The 25696-nt window shown below is 57.7% G+C and overlaps 1 protein-coding gene across 1 annotated transcript in view; it reads right to left on the bottom strand.

Moving 5' to 3' along the window:
- Positions 1-7526: 7526 nt before the first annotated feature.
- Positions 7527-25696, bottom strand: part of LOC122546531 (peroxisomal membrane protein PMP34-like) — a 37910-nt gene continuing 19740 nt past the window's right edge. The window contains exons 5-9 of the mRNA XM_087978343.1: positions 16788-16904; positions 15184-15329; positions 13465-13560; positions 12520-12602; positions 7527-7910 (exon numbers count right to left, since the gene is read on the bottom strand). Of these exons, the coding sequence (XP_087834469.1) occupies positions 7763-7910; positions 12520-12602; positions 13465-13560; positions 15184-15329; positions 16788-16904 (590 nt within the window). The 3' untranslated portion in view covers positions 7527-7762. The remainder of the gene's footprint in view (positions 7911-12519; positions 12603-13464; positions 13561-15183; positions 15330-16787; positions 16905-25696) is intronic.

The raw sequence follows: 25696 nt of genomic DNA, 5'->3' as shown, positions 1-25696 counted from the left end.
AGGGAGTGCAAACGCCCACACCCAATATACACGTGGTCCACGGACTCCACAGCGCCACAGAACAAGCAGTTGGGCTGGGAGTCCGTGAACCACCGCAATCTGCGGTTGCAGGGGACTGCTGCGTGCAGCACCCTCCACCCCAGATCCCCGAGAGAAAGGGGGAGGACTCCCGCGTAGAGAGCCCTCCACTGGGGATCCCCACCGCCCGGTGGCAAATGGGCACGCCAAGGCGTGTCCGGACGGTGGATGAGGGAGAAGAGGTGGACGGTGTGCAGCAGCAGTCTGTACAGGGCTCTCCTGTTCACCTCCCTAAACGAAACAAAGTTAAAATTTCGGAGGCGGCTCAGGTTGTGGGGCACAGGCTCCCGCGGGAAGTACGGGACCTTGGGGCCAATGTGAAATTCCGTCCGGGCTGGGGTGAGCTCGGACGGGATCCCACCGCACACCTGAGCGTCCTCCAACTGGTGTACTACGTCGGGTCCGAGCACCGCCGTTTTGAGGCGTCGGATGGCGGTGGCCACGTACTGGACGTCTACCGCCGCCCTGCCTGCTATGTCCTGCGGCAGCGTCCAGCCCAGGCCCCCGGCACCCAGCACGTCCCCGACCCTGGTCACCCTCGCCGCCGCGGCCCTCTCCTCCGACAGCCACTCGAACCCGCGAGTACGGAGGTGCGGATTCCTGAGCAACGGCTCCCTGACGACAGCCGCTACTCCAGCCGGAGGGTAGGCGCGACGCGATTCGACCATGTTCCAGACAGTGATCAGGTCCTGGTAAAAGACAGGCAGCGTCTTGAGGGCGACCTGCAAACCGTCACGGTCGACGAACAGGAGCTGCGTGTCGTAGTTGAGGTTACGCACCTGGCGGAAAAAATACGTCGCCAGGGCGCACCATCTAGGAGGAGGCTCGACGTAAAGGTATCGCCGCAAGGTCTGAAGGCGGAACGTCGCGACCTGGGTGCGGGCGCACACCAGCGACTGACCGCCCTCCTCAATAGGGAGACTCAGAGCCTGCGCGGCGACCCAGTGCATCTTTTTGTCCCAGAAGAAATCGACCAACGTTCTCTGGATGCCAGCGACAAAGCCAAGAGGAGGGACCAAAGTGACCAGCCGGTACCACAGCATGGCGGCCACCAGCTGGTTTATGACCAGCACTCGACTCCTGTAAGATAGCACTCGGAGCAGTCCTGTCCAGCGGCCTAGGCGAGCCGAGACTTTGGCCTCCAGCTCCTGCCAGTTGGCCGGCCAGGATTCCTCAGCCGGGCTGAGGTAGACCCCCAGGTAGAGGAGATGGGTGGTACTCCAGCTGAACCCCCGTAACTCCTCCGGCAGAGAGTCCACCCGCCACGGGCCGACCAGTAGTCCGGAACATTTGGCCCAGTTGATCCTGGCGGAAGACGCCGCCGAGTACACGGCCTGGCACTCGCGCATCCTCCCCAGGTCAGCCGGGTCGGTGAAAGTGAGGAGCACGTCGTCGGCGTAGGCCGAGAGGACCACCCCCGTGCCCGCGCCGCGCAGAACCAGCCCCGACAACCTCCTCCGCAAGAGGCGCAGGAAAGGCTCCACGCACAGGGAATACAGCTGGCCGGACAGGGGGCAGCCTTGACGCACTCCTCTCCCGAAGCGAAGGGGCGCCGTCAGGGACCCGTTAACTTTAACCAGACACTCTGCGGCGGCGTACAAAAGTCGGATCCGGGCGACGAACTGCGCCCCGAACCCGAATGCCCGCAGAGTCCCGAGCAGGTACTCGTGATCGACCCTGTCGAACGCCTTCTCCTGGTCGAGAGACAGGAAGGCGCTCGGCAGACCAGCCCGTCGACAGAAATGGATCAGGTCCCGGACCAGGTGGACGTTATCGTGTATCCTCCGGCCCGGGACCGTGTAGGACTGGTCCGGGTGGATCATGTGGGCCAGCACGGAGGCCAGGCGAGAAGACAACACCCTGGCGAAGATTTTGTAATCCGTGCCGAGGAGGGAGACCGGACGCCAGTTCTTTAAGGAACGAAGGTCCCCCTTCTTTGGCAGCAGGACGATGACCGCCCTGCGCCAAGAAAGGGGCAGCTGTCCGGCATTTAAACACTCCCCCAGGACCTGTGCGTAGTCGCTCCCCAGGACGTCCCAGAACGCCCTGAAGAACTCCACAGTCAGCCCGTCCAGCCCCGGGGTTTTGCCCCTCGAGAGCCGGTCGAGGGCGCCGGTCAGCTCCTCCAAAGTGACGGGAGCGTCGAGCCTTCCGGCGTCCTCCGGGCCGAGCTGCGGCAGGTCCTCCCACAGAACTCTGCGAGCATCCTCGCTGGACGGATCCGGAGAGAACAGGGCTGTGTAATAGTTTCGGACGTGGGCCCTGACGCCCTCCGGATCCGAGACGAGGGACCCGTCGTCGGCCAGCAGCACAAGGAGCTGCTGACGGGTGCCACGCCTTTTTTCCAGCGAGTAGAAGAAGGGGGAGCCGCGGTCCAGGTCCTGGAGGAGCTGGATCCGCGACCTCACGTACGCGCCCCGAGCCCCGACGAGCTGCAGGTCCCGGAGCGCGGCCTTCTTCTCTTCGTACACCCCGCGCAGGGCCGGGTCCGCGTCGGGCTGACCGAGGCGTGACTCCAGGTCGAGCAACTCCCTCTCCAACTCCCCGATCCTGGATTTCCGCCTCTTCGTCGACCCCCTCGCGTACTCCTGACAGAAGACGCGGACGTGAGCCTTGCCCACGTCCCACCATAGCCTCAGGGAGGGGAAGCTTCCCCGCTTCCTTCTCCAGCCGGCCCAGAAGCGACGAAACGAGTCCCGGAACCGCTCGTCCTCCAGCAGCAGGTTGTTAAAGTGCCAGTACGCGGAGCCGAGCCTGGCGCCGAACGGAAGGAGTTCCGCCCACACCAGGTGGTGGTCCGTGCACGACACCTGCCGCGTGGAGGCCTTCGGGAAACAGGAGGCGTACGCCCGCGAAACGTACAGGCGGTCGATTCTGGACACTCCGACCCCAGGCCTCACGAAGGTGAAGGCGATGGAGTCGGGATGGAGATTCCGCCAGACGTCCACCAGGTCGAAGGACTTGACCAAGTCCCCCAACCTCTTCCCTGACGCGCGGTCAGTGCGGGCACCGCCGTGGTCCCTGCCCTCGAGGACGCAATTAAAATCTCCCCCGAGGACGACGCACTGGCCCTCGTCGATGGAAGCGAGATGAGCGGACACTTCTTGGAAGAAGCTCGCTTGCCTCGGCCCGGCCGGGGGAGCGTAGACGTTCACCAAGTGAAGCACCGCGCCCCCCAGCCGAACCGTCAGGTGAAGCAAACGGCCTGGCACTGGCTCCCTGACCCCCAAGATCTCCGGCTGAAAATGCGGGGCCAACAGGATAGCCACCCCGCCAGATCTGCGGGTGAGGTGACTCATGTAGACCCCCCCTCGCCACTCCAGGAGCCAGGTGGCTTCGTCTCCCGGGGTAGTGTGGGTTTCTTGCAGGAAGCACACCGCATACCTCCCGTCCCGAAGGACCGAGAGGGTCTGGAATCTGCGCTGCGACTCCCTGCTGCCGTTGATGTTGAGGCTGGCTATAGTTGTCTCCATGTCGGAAGCGTTGTGCAACCACCACCAGTACAATTAACAAACCCGTGTATATATTTACAGGGAGGACGAGGGAGGGGCACTGAAGTCCCTCGCCCTCACCAGGAGTGCTCCCAGGAAGTTCCTGACTCGCTTTCGCTCATTGACATCGAGCCCAGGCGCCTGACGGGCAGCGAGGGCCGACCAGTAAACTTTCTCAAAAGAGCTCCAGCGGTCGAGCGCCAGTTGGGCTCTATCCCGGCGACTCCGAGTTTCCTCGACAAATTCCCGGAGTTCCTCGAGGGGGATGAGGGAGAGATCGGTGGGGGGCACCCGGGACTCAAAAAAGTCACTGCAGACGGAGTCCGCGTCGTCCCCGGTGTCCGCCACCGATCCCGAACCCTCCTCCGGGAGGTCGCCCTCGGTCACCGACCCCTCCCCCACCGAGAGAATGGGGGCTGGTCCGGCGCCGCCAACCGGCCTCAAACCCCCGGCGACCCCACCCCCAGGGTCACCGGCGGTACCTTCCTCGACGCACCCCTTCCCGGAACGCCCCGAGTTCGGGTCGTCGGGCGGCAGAGGCTCGGGGCCCCGCTCCTCTCCCGACACCGGGACGCCTGGCTCCTCGGGGAAAAGGTCATCCCCCAGGAAAAGGTCATCCCCCAGGGCCAAGGCCCCCGGAAAAACAGTCTGGGAGGGAGGAGTGAGGATAACACCTTCCTCCCCTCCGCCGCTCGACGACCCAGCAGAGGGTTCTCCGTTGTCGCCGGCACCACGGCTCTCGTGGTTATTAAAGTCCTACCCGTGTCTGCGTGGGTTTCTGCGGGTGCTCCGGTTTCCTCCCACAATCCAAAAACGTGCAGGTTAGGTGAATTGGCCATGCTAAATTGCCCATAGTGTTAGGTGAAGGGGTAAATGTAGGAGAATGGGTCTGGGTGGGTTACGCTTCAGCGGGTCAGTGTGAACCTGTTGGGCCGAACGGCCTGTTTCCACACTGTAACTAATCTAATCTAATCTAATCTAATCTAATCTAATCTAATCTAATCTAATCAGGTGCCAGAGGAGTTGAGGCAGCAGAAAGGCCCTGCTGTAGTCCCTGGGGGGTTCAGGTAAGTCAGGCCGCGGTGCGAGATAGTCAAGAAACAGTGAAGGCTCATCCCCTAGAGAGGGGCAGTACCACCGGCGCGCTGGTAGAGCGTCTCTCCCCTCCAAGGGCCAGCACTGCTTCCTGAGAGAAACAGGGGGAATTTATGGGCCTTCCCCTACCCACCCGCCTTGGTGGTCATGGGGCCCGAGGTTCCCCCCCCCCAAGCCTTTCCCAGAACACTATTGGCTGGGGGAAAGCAGGGGGTGTGGCCAGGGTGGGGAGGGTCAGCCGTGTTACTTCTTGCCCCGCCCCTGGTTTATCAGGTGATGGTGGGCTGGGTGGGGCAGGGGCCCAGTTCCCTCCCCGGAGCCCAGAGACACAGCTGCTGCAGGAGGTGAGGCAGCGGTAGTTCCCTGCAGGTCAGTGCTAGGGTGTGGTGGGACTTGGGCTCAGGGACCCCGGGCCAGGCATTGAAGCCCCAGGGGTTGGGTGCCGGGTCAGTGGGTGTAGCAGGGCCAGGATCAGGTACGGGTTTGGGGGTCAGGGTTCCCACGCTGGGGTGACACTGGCATGGCCGCGGGGGCATTGTCGTGCTGGGCGGGGCAGGTCGTGGGCTAGGTGTAGGGGAAGGTGATAGGGTGGTCTCACCGTGGGGTGGGCCTGACGCATTCGGCATTCCTGAGCGTCTTCCGGCCTGCTGGACACTCACCCCCCTCCCTGCCACAGGCTGAGGCATTGGAAGCCTCCGGCTTAGCCCCCGGTACCAGGGCTTGTGGTGTTGACTTCGGGGGAGGGGGAGGGGGAGTGGGTGCAGTGGCGCCACCCTCAGCTGTTGGTGTGGGCTGGGCAACCTTCTGGGTGGGGCAGTTTTTTCTAATGTGCCCCACCTCATGGCACAGGTGGCACTGCACGCCGTCCGCCATCCAGAAGGCGTGGTAGGCCGTGCCCTCATGGAGGAGGGTGAAAGAGCCCTCGGTGACCTCCTCCCGGGCCAAGCAAATAAACACCTGGTGCCGGAAGGAGTAGGTGTGTTGGAGGGCGGGGTCCGAGCAGGAGCGGTTGCACACCCGACCAGATCTCCCACAAGGTGGTGAGGTGGGGGAGAAGGAGCTCGATGGCAATGAAGGGCGGGACGTTAGAGATCAAGACCCTCTGGGCCATAACCTCCAGAGGGTCGACAGGCAGATGTATCCCGCCCACAGTGAGCCCCCTCTCCACGGCCAGGTGGACCGCCTGCTCGGTCTTCAGGAAAAAGACGGCCTTCCCGTGCCTGAAGGGGGTCGTGGTTGCAGCCGAGCCTAAGGCAGCGGCTACCCCAGCGTAGGTGCGGCTGGGCCCTGCGACCTTTGGGCTCACCATGCTTTGCTGTCTTCCACAGGCTTGTTAAGAGTCCAGTCAGGTCCCCAGGCAGCATCAGAGTAAGTCCCAGGCAGGCCCTTGGTCGTAGTGGTGGGGGGCAGACCTGTTGGGGAGGGTCCCCCAGGCAAGTCCCAGGCAGCCCCAAAATTTAGTCCCAGGCAGCAGCGGTGGAGGTGGGCCTCCAGCAGTAGCAGTGGTGGAGGTCCTGGGGAGGGGCCCAAGGTGAGTCCCAGGCAGCGGTGGTGGAGGCAGGCCTCAGGCAAGTCCCAGGCAGGCTCTTGGTCACAGCGGTAGGGGTCAGACCTGTTGGGGAGGGTCCCCCGGGCAAGTCCCAGGCAGCAGCGGTGGAGGTCCTGGAGGGGCCAAAGACGAGTCCCAGGCAGCAGCAGTGAGGCAGGCCCCCAGTAGTAGCAGCTGAGGCAGGTCCGGGCAGGGTCCCAGAGACTAGCAGTGGGAGTGGGCCGCAGGTCAGCAGCAACACTCCCTTGACCTGGGTGAGGCCCAGGGTGCAGCTCCAAAAGCAGGCCCAGGACTCAAAGCTCCCACATCCTTCTGCCTCTGCCTCCTCCTCCTTCCTCTTCTCTTTCTTCCTTCCTTCCTCTCGGAATGTGGGGCAGCTGGTCCAGGGACAGTCCGCTTCCTCTCAGACACAGTCAAGGAGGAGAGTCCTTGCACACACACTGATCCAGCTTCCCCAGAGCCAGCTCTCAGAGTGAGCAGAACCTCTGACACTCCTGTTTTCTTTTCTTTTTTAACCCCCACACTACCGCCTAACTGCAGTAGTGCTTATTTTTGCCCAGCACCCATGGTGTGTATGTGCAGGTGTGAGACACAGTGAGAGACAAAGTGCACGAATCTTTATTCAATTTCCACCACCAGGAAGATAGGAAAACACCCGAGTGGCCAGTGACAAACATCAAAGGGCAGTGCTGTATGATCAAAACAGTGAAGGGGAGGGTAGGGACTAAATCAAAATAGAGTTGGAGGGAGAAATAATGCACTCCACTCCCTGCGGCGCCCACCTCTCCCTGAACAACTCCAGGGTGTTGGTGGAGACTGCCTGCTCCTTCTCCAAGGACACCCGGGCTCTAACATAACCAGATGGTTTTATCCTGAAATGGTTTCATTACACTCTCAATCCCAGATTATTACTGAATTGAAATTCCACTGCAGACAGGGTTCAGACCAGGTCCTCAGGACCGCTCTATGTTACAGGGTTTTTTTTTCCTGTCAGCGTGTTCCTCCTCCCTCAGCAGACACTCTGACAGCAGGATCCATTGAGTTTTAAGTGGTCATCAACAGTTGGTTCACATTCTGCAGACTGGCTTTATATTTCAGATTTACAAATGGGTCCAGCAATCCAGAGGCTGAGTCTAAAGCTGTGGGGACATGGGTGTAAATTCGGTCAGGCCCATGGGATGGAAAGGGTGTAGCTGAGTGGAGGGTAAGTGCCCATTTGGACCACTGAAGCTAAAGAGCTTGTTCCAAGTGCTGGATCGTCAATGGACCACGGAAAGAAACTGGTACACAGTCAGTCAGAGGGAGAGCCATCGTCCTCAATAAAGCACATTTTAATATCTACCAACGTTTTCTCATTCCAACACCGATCGCCTTTATTGATACTGGGATGGCACAGGGAATACCATCCTCACCATCGTGACCTGTGAACGTGCAATGTCCTGGGTGGCAGTGCATTGTGGGGGAGGGAAAGGGGACGTGGGTAGGGGAGATGGAGACGCCGAGTTCAGCATTAACGCAGACAGCACTCCGGAGATTGTACCTTCGCCTGTTAATGTCCCACGCGAGGGTTCACTCCCATGAGTCGGAAGATGAACCCGGCAATCTTCTCGTAGATGAGGAACATGAGAGCAGAGGTGAGAGCGGTCTGCAGAAGCTTGGCTTCCAATCCCTTGTACAGGCCCAGGAGACCCTGCTTCCTGTTTTAAAGAAGGAGATTTTCCTTTAGATAAAAGACAATGTTATCACAGCGAGAGGACGGGAGGGACAGTCAATTGTAGGTTACAAACAAAGGCTGTTACAAAGACGGGTTATCCAAAATATTAGAACATAGAACAGTACAGCACCGTACAGGCCCTTCGGCCCTCAATGTTGTGCCGATCTTTTATCCTACTCTGAGATCAGACTAACCTACAGACCCTTCATTTTTCTATCATCCATGTGCCTATCCAAGAGTCGCTTAAATGTTCCTAATGTATCTGATTCTACTACCATCACTGGCAGTGCATTCCACACTCCCACCTACCTCTGATATTCCCCCCAAACCTTCCTCCAATCATCTTAACATTATGCCTCCTCACGGTAGCCATTTCTGCCCTGGGAAAAAGTCTCTGGCTATCCACTGTATCTATACCTCTCATCATCTTGTACCCCTCTATCAAGTCACCTCTCATCTTTCTTCACTGCAATAAGAAAAGCCATAGCTCCCTCAACCTTTCTTCATAAGACATGCTTCCAGTCCAGGCAGCATCCTGGGAAATCCCCTCTGCACCCTCTCTGAAGCTTCCACATCCTTCCTATAATGAGATGGCACGGTGGCACAGTGGTTAGCACTGCTGCCTCACAGTGCCAGGGTCCCAGGTTCAATTCCAGCCTTGGGCAACTGTCTTTGTGGAGTTTGCCCGTTCTCCCCGTGTCTGCGTGGGTTTCCTCCGGGTGCTCTGGTTTCCTCCCACAGTCCAGAGATGTGCAGGTCAGGGTGGATTGGCCATGCTAAATTGCCCATAGTGTTAGGTGCATTAGTCAGAGGGAATGGGTGGGTACTCTTCGGAGGGTCGGTGTGACTTGTTGGGCCAAAAGGGCTTATTTCCACACTGCAGGGAATCTAATCTAATCTAACTGAACACAATATTCCAAGTGTGGTCTAACCAGGGCTCTATAGAGCTGCAGCATAACCTTGCAGCTCTTAAACTCAATCCCTCGGCTAATCAAACACACCATACGCCTTCTTAACAACCTTATCAACTTGGGTGGCAACTTTATGGGATTAATTCAGTTTATCGTTGACGAGGCAGTGAAAGAACACTCGGTAAAACTAAAGATACTGGCCGTTGGAAGGACGGTTATTCTGAATTGTTTCATTTCTCTGTTTTTTTACTCCGACAATCTGTAATGTTGGACTTATTATTTCTTTATTTTTCTAATTTTTTTCCCCCGAAGGAACTTGTACTGACAAATCTGTGCCCAAGTACCTTTGTACCTAAGGTGGCACCTTGTAAACGTTTCACTGAACTCACCTGAGTACATGTGACAATAAAACTAATTCAATTCAATTCTGAGTGGAAGTGTATGAACAAGTGGTTTACATGGAGGCAGACAGCAACACTTTCAGAAAAAGGATAGATAACCCATTGTGGCTGGGAATATATAGATCTCGGATTTGAACCCAGTTGAGTCTGGACAAATTTCCTCAGGAGCTAAAGAACTTGCCTATTCTCTCATTGTCTGAAACTCTTTGCACAAGGTAAACCCATTGGAAAACCTCATGTCAGTGGCTTAGGATTCTGGGTAACCCACGATGGAGGATGGGAAAAATTTCTGGCTGTAACAGTTGCTCCTTTTATTGAGGCATTTTAGGTGTTGGAGGTGATTTCCTCGAATTCCAGGAGCAGCAATTACTGTTTTATATGCTGTTGCATTGTTTTGGAGCTTTGGAGAGAAAAAAAGTCAAAACAACAGCAGTTTTAAAAGAGAGAATGAGCTGCCAGAGGGAGTGGTGGAGGATGGTATAATTACAACATTTAAAAGGCATCTGGATGGGTATATGAATAGGAAGGGTTTGGAGGGATATGGGCCGGGTGCTGGCAGGTGGGACTACATTGGGTTCGGATATCTGGTCGGCATGGACGGGTTGGACCGAAGGGTCTGTTTCCGTGCTGTACATCTCTCTGACTGTATGGTAGGGAAACTACTGATGCAGAGAATTAATCTTCACTTGGAAGGGCATGGGTTAATTAGGGATATTGAGCATGGCTTTGGCAGAGGGAGGTTATGCCTAACAGATTTAGTAGAATTTTTCAAAAATGTGTGTGGATGAGGGAAGTTCAGCTGATGTAGGTTATTTGGAGATTAGCAGAGCTTTTGACAAGATCCCTCATGGGAGACTGACTGAGAAGGTTACAGCGAATGGTATTCAGGGAAAGTTACAGAGTCATAGAGATGGACAGCAGACATTTCGGTCCAACCCGTCCATACCGACCAGATATCCTAAATTAATCTAGTCCCAATTGTCACTATTTGGCCCATATCCCTCCAAACCCTTTCTATTCATATACCCATTCAGATGCCTCTTAAATGTTGCAATTGTACCAGCCTCTACCACTTCCTCTGGCAGCTCATTCCATTCACGTACCACCCTCTGCATGGAAAAGTTGCCCCTAAGTCCCTTTTATATCTTTCCCCTCTCACCCTAAACCTATGCCCTCTAGTTCTGGACTCCCCCACCCCAGGGAAAAGACGTTGTCTATTTATCCTATCCATGCCCCCCAATGATTTTATAAATCTCTATAAGGTCACCCCTCAGCCTCCGATATTCCAGGGAAAACAGCCCCAGCCTATTCAACATCTCCCTCCAACTCAAAACTTCCAACCCTGGCAACATCCTTATGAATCTTTTCTGAACCCTTTCAAGTTTCACAACAGCAGGGAGACCAGAATAGTATGCCATTTTGCAAAAGTGACTGAACCAATGTCTTGTCCAGGCTCAACATGACCTCCCAACTCGTATACTCAATGCTCCAACCAATAAAGGAAAGCATACCAAATGCCTTCTTCACTATCCTCTCTACCTGTGACTCCATTTTCAAAGAACCTCCGAGATTGCTAAATTCTTAATCTTGTAATTAAGGAATTAAGGGATACGGGGAGAGTGTGGGTAAGTGGCATTGAAATGACCATCAGCCATGATTGGATGGCGGAGTGGACTCGATGGGCTGAATGGCCTCACTTCCACTCCTATGTCTTATGGTCTTAACTATGAAACGTGGTGAGATGGGTCAGAACCTGGCTTAGCATTAGGATACAGAGGGTAGTGGTAGAAGGCAGTTTGAGTGACTGGAGGCCGGTGTCCCACAGTGTACCACGTGGATCAGCACTGGCACCGTTACTGTTTGTCATATACACAAATGATATGGATGAAAATATAGGGGAAATGTTGAGCTAATTTTCAGATGGTGTAGTAGTTAATAGTGAAGATGGCTTTAGGTTACAGGAAGATATAGATAGGTTGGTCTGATGGGTAGACGGTACTTAACCCCCGATAAGTGCAGGGTGATGCACTTTGGAAGAAGAAACAAGGGAAGGGAGTACAGTCGCACCTCGACTTACGAACTTAATACATTCCGGGACCCGAACTGAATCAATTTTTCCCATTGTTCGGATAGCGTAAGAATGCTTGGATGTAATAATAAATGCTGTTCACCGCGCACGCGCCAAAGACGGACTGAATGAGATCACGCGGGGCCTGAGAGCTTTTGTGTTCAACAAGCGCGTAGCAAAGCAGAGCAATGAAACCACGCGGTCGGACACGGGGCTTTTTGCGTTCGTACCTTGAATTTCGTACGTACGTTGAAGCAAAATTTTACGTACAATCCTGTTCGTAAACCAATTTGTCCGTGAACGGGGTCGTTCGTATGTCGAGGCGCGACTGTATTTAATAAATGGCCAGACAGTGGGTGTCTCAGAGAAACTGAGGGATCTTGAGGTAATTATTCACAGATCCCTGAAGTCAGCAGAGCATGTAAAAAGGATAGTTACAAAGGTCTATGGGACACTTGCTTTCATTAGCCGTGGCATAGAGTAGAAGGGCAAGGAGGTAATGTTGGAGTTGCACAGAGCGTTGCTCAGGCCCCAGCTGGAGTACTCTGTGCAGTTCTGGTCACCTCACTGCAGGAAGGATGTGACAACACTACAGGGGGTACACAGAGGTGGTTCACGGGGACATTATCTGGGACGGAGTTGTTGAGCTACAATGACAGACTAGTCAGGCTTGGAATGTTTTCTTTAGAGCAGAAAAGACTGAGGAGGGGACACGATTGAGGTGTATAAGGTTATGGGGGTGGTGATGGACGGGGTGGGTAGGGAGCAGCTGTTCCCCTTAGTTGAGGGGTCAATCACGAGGGGGTATAGATTTAGGATAAGGGGCAGGAGACTCAGAGGGAATTTGGTGAAAAATCTTTTTCACTCAGAGGGTGGTGCGAATCTGGAATGTACTGCCTGGGGAGGTGGTGGAGGTAGGAACCCTTACCTTTCAAAAATGTTTGGATGAGCACTTCAAATATCGTAACATTCAGGGATATGGGATGTCTGCAGGAAATAGCAGGCCGTTACTGGTAGTTAGTGACGGTACAGACCCGATGGGCCGTTGGGCCTACTCTGTACTGTTTCATTCTATGATTCCTAATTCTTGATATCATTCCATGAATCTGTTTGAAGACCCTCTGGACCGGTTTGTTTGTGACATTTTTTTCTGTTAGCCAGTGAGCTGTGTTCTAAAGAGCTAAGAGCCAACTCAACTAGGCCCCAACTCACCTCACTCTCTGTCTCAAGATGTAGACCACTCTTCGGAGGCTTCCCACAATCCTCCCCTCTGAATCCCTCTTCTGTTGGCCAAACTGGGGAGGGGTGGAGGGGGTGGGGGAGAAAAAGACAAACCGGATTTACCACAGGAGGGCAAAGCCCCTGCTATTTCCCCACAGGCACTGGGCCACAACAGTGGGCCCCCTTTCACAGACATGAGCATTGACGGCGAATCCTCGGTCGACTATTGAAGAACAGAAGGCCTCACAACTGAGGCCAGCCCTGGGTCAATACCCAACAGGAGGAGATCTGTATTCACTGGGATCGGAGCAATATACCCCAGTCTGTCCACACAGCTTTTCCCAGGACACTCCTGGGACTTTGTCGGCTGCGATGTTTCCCGACATCACAGTGGTCAATGAGCAGAGCAAGATCCCACAAACAAAGCAAACCCGGGAAAACCCCTCCTCCCGTCCTCGCAACAACCTTCTGCAGGTAGAGGCCCAGGGATACTCCCCCCTCCAGCTGAGGCCAGTGGATGAGCCTTACTCAGACTCCTGTGACAACGCAGCACTCTGTCAGTCCCAGATTCGGGGTTGTGGCCCAGGTTGTGTGTTCAGGTCCCTGGAGTGGGGCCTGAACCCATGACCTTTGACCTGAAAGTGATCTCTTGGGTCGCTGCTGACCAATCCCTTGCCGAATGGCACTGAGGCAAAGAAGTTCCAGAACTCTCCGGTTCCATGCCTGAGGGTAGGCCGGACTACCCGGGACTGCCAGTGAGGAGATCACGTGACCAGGAATCCGGCAGTGGTGGCATGACATCACATGGTTGGGTGGCCACCATGAACAGCTGCTGCTTCTAGAATATTCTCTGGGTTACTGCCTCAACCATGACAGGGAAAAGGAAAGGCTGAGGGAAACCAGCCATTTCCAATCAGGAAATATTCTCCAACTTACCCTCAGCAAGGACTGCACCGTCTGGAGGGGGTATGTCACTGTTGTGGCAATTGCCTTGGCGATTGCTCCGATAATGAAGACCTCAAGCGCGGAAAGCTGGGAAAACAGATGGAGACAGAAACATCCTGAAATACGGCCACCCTCCGTGTGACAAAACCAAACTCAAAACAAACCCTCTGGCTTCAGCAGACAAGATCCCGGACTCAGGACTCACATCGTGTCTGGGCCAAACCTCCAACCGCAGGCCTCACGCCATGATCCTGACCCCAATCCAACCATCAGACACTCTCTGGGTCTAACCTCATCCCCAGGGTCACTGGGCTCCAACCCCTCCACCCGAGGCTGTTCCCGGGCCTAGTGTTCAGGCTTTGGCAGCTCTGGCCCTAAGGTGCCCATCCGGCAGAGGCCATTCCATTTCAGACTGTGTACAACCAGGATAAGCCTAAATCTGGGATAATCGCGTCAATATTTTTTCATTGACTTTCTCCCCGGTAAATAGCCCCTTTTGAAATGGATTGAGAGTATCAAGTTCCTAGGAGTGATGATAACCGACAACCTGTCTTGACTTCCCACTTAGATGCGATGACCAAGAAGGCACAACAATGCCTGTTCTTCCTCAGAGAGCTTGGGAAATCTGGCACGTCCATAAGGACCCTCACCAACTTCTCCAGAAACTGTAGAAAGCATACTGCCCGGGTGCATAGCAGCCTGGTACGGCAACCACTCTGCCCAGGACCGGAAGAAACTATCGAAGGTTGTGTGCACAGCCTAGACCATCACGGAAACCAACCTTCCCATCCATGGACTCCATTTACACTTCTCACATCATCATAGCCCTCTCCCACCCCGGTAATGCTCTCCCACAGCCTCTTCCGTCAGGCATAAGATACAGAAGCTTGAACACACGCTCCAACAGGTTCAGCAACAGGTTCAGGAACAGCTTCCTCCTCGCTGTTATCAGACTGCTGAATGGATGTCTGTAAATTCACATAATGGGGATCTTGTTAACGGTGATCTTGCTTTGCCCACATGTTGTGCAGTGTGACCTTGTATGTCTCACTCAGTCTAAGTGCCCTACGATCACTACGACCATATTTGTTATGATCTGCCATTCGTGCTCACAAAACAAAGCTTCTCTCACTGCATTTAGGTACATGTGACAATCAATCAATCAGTCAATCGTTTGTTCAGTGAGTGGGTGGGTGGGGAGACAGCATCAGAGCAGAGTCCAATCCATCTCTCACTGACTGCCCGTCTCTCAACCAATTCCCTGGATCACCAGCAGAGTCCGGAATCTCCTGCAGGCATGGAGCTGTTAAATTTGATCCAGCGTGTTGCCCGTCCCTAATTGCACTTTGAAGAGATTTGCCTGGTCATTCCAGAGGGCAATTAAGAGTCAACCACATTGGGGTCTTGAGTCCCATGTAGGCCCAGAACCACAGATTTCCTTCCTTGAAAGACATTATGGAATCATTTGGTTTTTAATACACTGGGTGGAAGTTGCACAGTTAACCAAACTGATGTGAGCTTGATTTTGGAGATTTTATTAATTGAATTTAAATTCTATCCCCTGTGGCAGGATTTGAACCCATTTTCCCAAGGTGTTTGGGTCTCTCCAATAACCAGTTGAGGGCCGTTACCTACTGTCTGCCCCGAAATCCCATCAGAGCAGGATCTGGCTCCTCCGTGTTAATGGAGGGTAGGCCCGAAACTCCTTACCTCAGTGCGGCCCCTCCTCAGTTGGCGCTTAAGCCCCTCGTAGAACATGAACTGGATGGCGGGGTTAAAGACGAGGAGGAGGGAAGGGAAGGTGCTGCTCCACAGAGCCAAGATGCCCTCCTCCCTCACGATTCGGCCAACGGCATCTGCAACAGAGCATAGAGGAACACTGTGTTGGAAACCACGGAACTGGGGTGTGGGATGGTCACGGCACTGGGTCGGCACGGCAACACCGAGAGGGTCAGAGAGCAACTCAGACTGCCCAGTCCAACAGGAGATCGCCCCGACACCAGAGGTCAACCAACAAACCGGTAACAGAGAACATTCCGGAAACACTCAGGAGCTGGAACAGCCCCTGTGGAAAATGGAAGACGTGCCCCCTCATCAGAGAGAGTTTGGGGGCTGGGGGCCCCTCAGCACTGACCCTCTCACAATACAGCACTCCCTCAGCACTGACCCTCCGACAGTGCCTGCTCCCTCAGCACTGACCCTCCGACAGTGCCCGCTCCCTCAGCACTGACCCTCCGACAGTGCCCGCTCCCTCAGCACTGACCCTCCGACAGTGCCCGCTCCCTCAGCACTGACCCTCCGACAGTGCGGCACTCCCTCAGCACTGACCCTCCGACAGTGCCCGCTCCCTCAGCACTGACCCTCCGACAGTGCCCGCTCCCTCAGCACTGACCCTCCGACAGTGCCCGCTCCCTCAGCACTGACCCTCCGACAGTGCCCGCTCCCTCAGCACTGACCCTCCGACAGTGCCCGCTCCCTCAGCACTGACCCTCCGACAGTGCCCGCTCCCTCAGCACTGACCCTCCGACAGTGCCCGCTCCCTCAGCACTGACCCTCCGACAGTGCCCGCTCCCTCAGCACTGACCCTCCGACAGTGCCCGCTCCCTCAGCACTGACCCTCCGACAGTGCCCGCTCCCTCAGCACTGACCCTCCGACAGTGCCCGCTCCCTCAGCACTGACCCTCCGACAGTGCCCGCTCCCTCAGCACTGACCCTCTGACAGTGCCCGCTCCCTCAGCACTGACCCTCTGACAGTGCCCGCTCCCTCAGCACTGACCCTCTGACAGTGCCCGCTCCCTCAGCACTGACCCTCTGACAGTGCCCGCTCCCTCAGCACTGACCCTCCGACAGTGCCCGCTCCCTCAGCACTGACCCTCCGACAGTGCCCGCTCCCTCAGCACTGACCCTCCGACAGTGCCCGCTCCCTCAGCACTGACCCTCCGACAATACGGTGCTCCCTCAGCACTGACCCTCCAACAATGTGGTGCACCCTCAGTACTGACCCTCCAACAGTGCCTGCTCCCTCAGCACTGACCCTCCAACAGTGCCCACTCCCTCAGCACTGATTCTCCCGGTGCCTCTTCACGGGGTCAGGAAATATAGGGTCTCCGCAAACCCTGATGAGGGATTGGCCACAGCCAGAGCACTCAGTGCTGCCCGCTAATGGTGAGCTATGGAATTGTGATAGCTGACCCCTTGACCTTGCCAGGGAGGGAGACGAGGAGTTAACCAACATCACAAACAGATACCACCCTGGAGTGGCACTGAAGGCTCCGGTACTCCCGGTCCAGCTCAGTTGGTGATAGTGCGCTTACCCAGAATCCCCGTGTAATTGGTCTGTTCAATGTCATCACTCCGGAGCACTGCCCCCTGCAGTTTGAGCCTGGTGTTTACAACCCACAGTGGAGTGGTGACCATCACATTGATAACTCCTGGAACAGAGCACACACACCCCGATAAAACACCTCACAGAGCACCCCCGTCCCCACACACCCACCCGTCCCCACACACCCACACCCCCGTCCCCACACACACCCCCGTCCCCACACACACCCCCGTCCCCACACACCCACCCCCGTTCCCACACACACAACCCGATAAAACACCTCACAGAGCACCCCCCGTCCCCACACACCCCCCCGGTCACCTCACACCCACCCCACGTCCCCACAGCCCCACACGCCCACCCCACGTCCCCACCCAACCCCCATCCACACACACCCACCCCCCCATCCCCACACACACCCCCACACCCCCCCGTCCCCACACACCCACCCCACCGTCCCCACACACCCACCCCACCGTCCCCACACACCCCGATAAAACACCACACAGAGCACCCCCGTCCCCCCAACACACACACCCACCCATCCCCCCACACACACACACCCATCCCCACACACACACACACACACACCCATCCCCACACACACACACACACACCCATCCCCACACACACACACACACCCATCCACACACACACACACACCCACCCATCCCCACACACACACACCCACCCATCCCCACACACACACACCCACCCATCCCCACACACACACACCCACCCATCCCCACACACACACACCCACCCATCCCCACACACACACACCCACCCATCCCCACACACACACACCCACCCATCCCCACACACACACACCCACCCATCCCCACACACACACACCCACCCCCACACACACACACCCACCCATCCCCACACACACACACCCACCCATCCCCACACACACACACCCACCCATCCCCACACACACACACCCACCCATCCCCACACACACACACCCACCCATCCCCACACACACACACCCACCCATCCCCACACACACACACCCACCCATCCCCACACACACACACCCACCCATCCCCACACACACACACCCACCCATCCCCACACACACACACCCACCCATCCCCACACACACACACCCACCCATCCCCACACACACACCCACCCATCCCCACACACACACACCCACCCATCCCCACACACACACACCCACCCATCCCCACACACACACCCACCCATCCCCACACACACACACCCACCCATCCCCACACACACACACCCACCCATCCCCACACACACACCCACCCATCCCCACACACACACCCACCCATCCCCACACACACACACCCACCCATCCCCACACACACACACACCCACCCATCCCCACACACACACACATCCCCACACACACACACATCCCCACACACACACACATCCCCACACACACACACACCCACCCATCCCCACACACACACACACCCGTCCCCACACACACACACCCGTCCCCACACACACACACCCGTCCCCACACACACACACCCGTCCCCACACACACACACCCGTCCCCACACACACACATCCCCACACACACACACATCCCCACACACACACACACCCGTCCCCACACACACACACCCGTCCCCACACACACACACACCCGTCCCCACACACACACCCGTCCCCACACACACACACACACCCGTCCCCACACACACACACATCCCCACACACACACACACCCGTCCCCACACACACACACCCGTCCCCACACACACACACCCATCCCCACACACACACACCCATCCCCACACACCCATCCCCACACACATACACCCATCCCCACACACACACACACCCCCATCCCCACACACACCCCCATCCCCACACACACACACACCCCCATCCCCACACACACACACACACACACACACACCCGTCCACACACACACACACCCGTCCCCACACACACACACCCGTCCCCACACACACACACCCGTCCCCACACACACACACATCCCCACACACACACACACACATCCCCACACACACACACACCCATCCCCACACACACACACACCCATCCCCACACACACACACCCGTCCCCACACACACACACCCGTCCCCACACACACACACCCGTCCCCACACACACACACCCGTCCCCACACACACACACCCGTCCCCACACACACACCCGTCCCCACACACACACACACACACCCGTCCCCACACACACACACATCCCCACACACACACACACACACCCGTCCCCACACACACACACATCCCCACACACACACACCCGTCCCCACACACACACACATCCCCACACACACACACATCCCCACACACACACACACACACACCCATCCCCACACACACACACACCCATCCCCACACACACACACCCATCCCCACACACACACACCCATCCCCACACACACACACCCATCCCCACACACACACACCCATCCCCACACACACACACCCATCCCCACACACACACACCCATCCCCACACACACACACACCCCCATCCCCACACACACACACACCCCCATCCCCACACACACACACACCCCCATCCCCACACACACACACACACCCATCCCCACACACACACACACCCATCCCCACACACACACACCCATCCCCACACACACACACACACCCATCCCCACACACACACACACACCCATCCCCACACACACACACACCCATCCCACACACACACACACACCCATCCCCACACACACACACACACCCATCCCCACACACACACACACACCCATCCCCACACACACACACACACCCATCCCCACACACACACACACACCCATCCCCACACACACACACACACCCATCCCCACACACACACACCCATCCCCACACACACACACCCATCCCCACACACACACACACACCCATCCCCACACACACACACACACCCATCCCCACACACACACCCATCCCCACACACACACCCATCCCCACACACACACACACACCCATCCCCACACACACACACCCATCCCCACACACACACACACACCCATCCCCACACACACACACACACACACACACCAATCCCCACACACACACACACACCAATCCCCACACACACACACACACACACACACCCATCCCCACACACACACCCATCCCCACACACACACCCATCCCCACACACACACACACACCCATCCCCACACACACCCATCCCCACACACACACACCCATCCCCACACACACACACACACCCATCCCCACACACACACACACACACACACACACCAATCCCCACACACACACACACACCAATCCCCACACACACACACACACACACACCCACCCATCCCCACACACACACACCCACCCATCCCCACACACACACACACCCATCCCCACACACACACACACACCCATCCCCACACACACACACACACCCATCCCCACACACACACACACACCCATCCCCACACACACACACACACCCATCCCCACACACACACACACACCCATCCCCACACACACACACACCCATCCCCACACACACACACACACACCCATCCCCACACACACACACACCCATCCCCACACACACACACACCCATCCCCACACACACACACCCGTCCCCACACACACACACACACCCATCCCCACACACACACACACCCGTCCCCACACACACACACACACCCATCCCCACACACACACACACCCGTCCCCACTCACACACACACCCGTCCCCACTCACACACACACCCGTCCCCACACACACACACACCCGTCCCCACACACACACCCACCCGTCCCCACACACACACCCACCCGTCCCCACACACACACACCCGTCCCCACACACACACACCCACCCGTCCCCACACACACACACCCACCCGTCCCCACACACACACACCCACCCGTCCCCACACACACACACCCGTCCCCACACACACACACCCGTCCCCACACACCCATCCCCACACACACACACACACACACCCATCCCCACACACACACACACACACACACACACACACCCATCCCCACACACACCCATCCCCCCCACACACACACACCCATCCCCCCCACACACACACACACACCCATCCCCCACACACACACACACACCCATCCCCACACACACACACACACCCATCCCCACACACACACACACCCATCCCCACACACACACACACACACACACCCACACACCCATCCCCACACACACACACACACCCATCCCCACACACACACACACACTCATCCCCACACACACACACACTCATCCCCACACACACACACCCATCCCCACACACACACAACACCCATCCCCACACACACACACACCCATCCCCACACACACACACACCCATCCCCACACACACACCCATCCCCACACACACACCCATCCCCACACACACACCCATCCCCACACACACACCCATCCCCACACACACACACACACACATCCCCACACACACACCCATCCCCACACACACACACACCCATCCCCACACACACACCCATCCCCACACACACACCCATCCCCACACACACACACACACCCATCCCCACACACACACACACACCCACACACACACACACACCCACACACACACACCCATCCCCACACACACACACACCCGTCCCCACACACACACACACCCGTCCCCACTCACACACACACCCGTCCCCACTCACACACACACCCGTCCCCACACACACACACACCCGTCCCCACACACACACACACACCCGTCCCCACACACACACCCACCCGTCCCCACACACACACACCCACCCGTCCCCACACACACACACCCACCCGTCCGCACACACACACACCCACCCGTCCCCACACACACACACCCACCCGTCCCCACACACACACACCCACCCGTCCCCACACACACCCACCCGTCCCCACACACACACACCCACCCGTCCCCACACACACACACCCGTCCCCACACACACACACCCGTCCCCACACACACACACACACACACCCATCCCCACACACACACACACACACACCCATCCCCACACACACACACACACACACACCCATCCCCACACACACACACACACCCATCCCCACACACACACACACACACACACACACACACACCCATCCCCACACACACACACACCCATCCCCACACACACACACACCCATCCCCACACACACACACACCCATCCCCACACACACACACCCGTCCCCACACACACACACACACCCATCCCCACACACACACACACCCGTCCCCACACACACACACACCCGTCCCCACACACACACACACCCGTCCCCACTCACACACACACCCGTCCCCACTCACACACACACCCGTCCCCACACACACACCCACCCGTCCCCACACACACACACACCCACCCGTCCCCACACACACACCCACCCGTCCCCACACACACACCCACCCGTCCCCACACACACACACACACACACCCATCCCCACACACACACACACACACACCCATCCCCACACACACACACACACCCATCCCCACACACACACACACACACACACACACACACACCCATCCCCACACACACACACACCCATCCCCACACACACACACACCCATCCCCACACACACACACACCCATCCCCACACACACACACACCCATCCCCACACACACACACCCATCCCCACACACACACACACCCATCCCCACACACACACACCCGTCCCCACACACACACACACACCCATCCCCACACACACACACACCCGTCCCCACACACACACACACCCGTCCCCACACACACACACACCCGTCCCCACACACACACACACCCGTCCCCACTCACACACACACCCGTCCCCACACACACACACACCCGTCCCCACACACACACACACCCGTCCCCACACACACACACACCCACCCGTCCCCACACACACACCCACCCGTCCCCACACACACACCCACCCGTCCCCACACACACACACCCACCCGTCCCCACACACACACACCCACCCGTCCCCACACACACACACCCACCCGTCCCCACACACACACACCCACCCGTCCCCACACACACACACCCGTCCCCACACACACACACCCGTCCCCACACACCCATCCCCACACACACACACACACACCCATCCCCACACACACACACACACACACACACACACACCCATCCCCACACACACACACACCCATCCCCACACACACACACACCCATCCCCACACACACACACACCCATCCCCACACACACACACACCCATCCCCACACACACACACCCGTCCCCACACACACACACACACCCATCCCCACACACACACACACCCGTCCCCACACACACACACACACCCATCCCCACACACACACACACCCGTCCCCACTCACACACACACCCGTCCCCACTCACACACACACCCGTCCCCACACACACACACACCCGTCCCCACACACACACCCACCCGTCCCCACACACACACCCACCCGTCCCCACACACACACACCCGTCCCCACACACACACACCCGTCCCCACACACCCATCCCCACACACACACACCCATCCCCACACACACACACACACACACACACCCATCCCCACACACACACACACACCCATCCCCACACACACACACACACCCATCCCCCCCACACACACACACCCATCCCCCCCACACACACACACCCATCCCCCCCACACACACACACACACCCATCCCCCACACACACACACACACCCATCCCCACACACACACACACACACACACACCCATCCCCACACACACACACACCCATCCCCACACACACACACACCCATCCCCACACACACACCCATCCCCACACACACACCCATCCCCACACACACACACACCCATCCCCACACACACACACACACCCACACACACACACACACCCACACACACACACCCATCCCCACACACACACACACCCGTCCCCACACACACACACACCCGTCCCCACTCACACACACACCCGTCCCCACTCACACACACACCCGTCCCCACACACACACACACCCGTCCCCACACACACACACACACCCGTCCCCACACACACACCCACCCGTCCCCACACACACACACCCACCCGTCCCCACACACACACACCCACCCGTCCCCACACACACACACCCACCCGTCCCCACACACACACACCCACCCGTGCCCACACACACACACACCCACCCGTCCCCACACACACACACCCGTCCCCACACACACACACCCACCCGTCCCCACACACACACACCCGTCCCCACACACACACACACACACACACCCATCCCCACACACACACACACACACACACCCATCCCCACACACACACACACACCCATCCCCACACACACACACACACCCATCCCCACACACACACACACACACACACACACACCCATCCCCACACACACACACACCCATCCCCACACACACACACCCACCCGTCCCCACACACACACACCCGTCCCCACACACACACACACACACACCCATCCCCACACACACACACACACACACCCATCCCCACACACACACACACACCCATCCCCACACACACACACACCCACCCGTCCCCACACACACACACCCGTCCCCACACACACACACCCGTCCCCACACACACACACCCGTCCCCACACACACACACACACACACCCATCCCCACACACACACACACACACACACCCATCCACACACACACACACACCCATCCCCACACACACACACACCCATCCCCACACACACACACACACACACACACCCATCCCCACACACACACACCCATCCCCACACACACACACACCCATCCCCACACACACACACACCCGTCCCCACACACACACACCCGTCCCCACACACACACACACCCGTCCCCACACACACACACACCCGTCCCCACACACACACACACCCGTCCCCACACACACACACACCCGTCCCCACTCACACACACACCCGTCCCCACTCACACACACACCCGTCCCCACACACACACACACCCGTCCCCACACACACACACACCCACCCGTCCCCACACACACACCCACCCGTCCCCACACACACACCCACCCGTCCCCACACACACCCACCCGTCCCCACACACACACACCCACCCGTCCCCACACACACACACCCACCCGTCCCCACACACACACCCACCCGTCCCCACACACACACACCCACCCGTCCCCACACACACACCCACCCGTCCCCACACACACACACCCACCCGTCCCCACACACACACACCCGTCCCCACACACACACACCCGTCCCCACACACCCATCCCCACACACACACACACACACCCATCCCCACACACACACACACACACACACACACACACACACACACCCATCCCCACACACACACACACCCATCCCCACACACACACACACCCATCCCCCCCACACACACACACCCATCCCCCCCACACACACACACACACCCATCCCCCCCCCACACACACACACACCCATCCCCCACACACACACACACACCCATCCCCCCCACACACACACACACCCATCCCCCCCCACACACACACACACACACCCATCCCCCCCCCCACACACACACACACACCCATCCCCCCCCACACACACACACACACACCCATCCCCCCCCACACACGCACCCATCCCCCCCCACACACGCACCCATCCCCCCCACACACACACACCCATCCCCCCCCCCACACACACACACACATCCCCCCCCACACACACACCCATCCCCCCCCACACACACACCCATCCCCCCCCACACACACACCCATCCCCCCCACACACACACCCATCCCCCCCCACACACACACCCATCCCCCCCCACACACACACCCATCCCCCCCCCCACACACACACCCATCCCCCCCCCCACACACACACACCCATCCC

Source organism: Chiloscyllium plagiosum, unplaced genomic scaffold, assembly GCF_037043375.1.
Source record: "Chiloscyllium plagiosum isolate Xiang-an unplaced genomic scaffold, Cpla_swu_hap1 HiC_scaffold_33, whole genome shotgun sequence".
Lineage (NCBI taxonomy): Eukaryota > Metazoa > Chordata > Chondrichthyes > Orectolobiformes > Hemiscylliidae > Chiloscyllium > Chiloscyllium plagiosum.
This window is presented reverse-complemented; position numbering and strand designations above follow the sequence as displayed.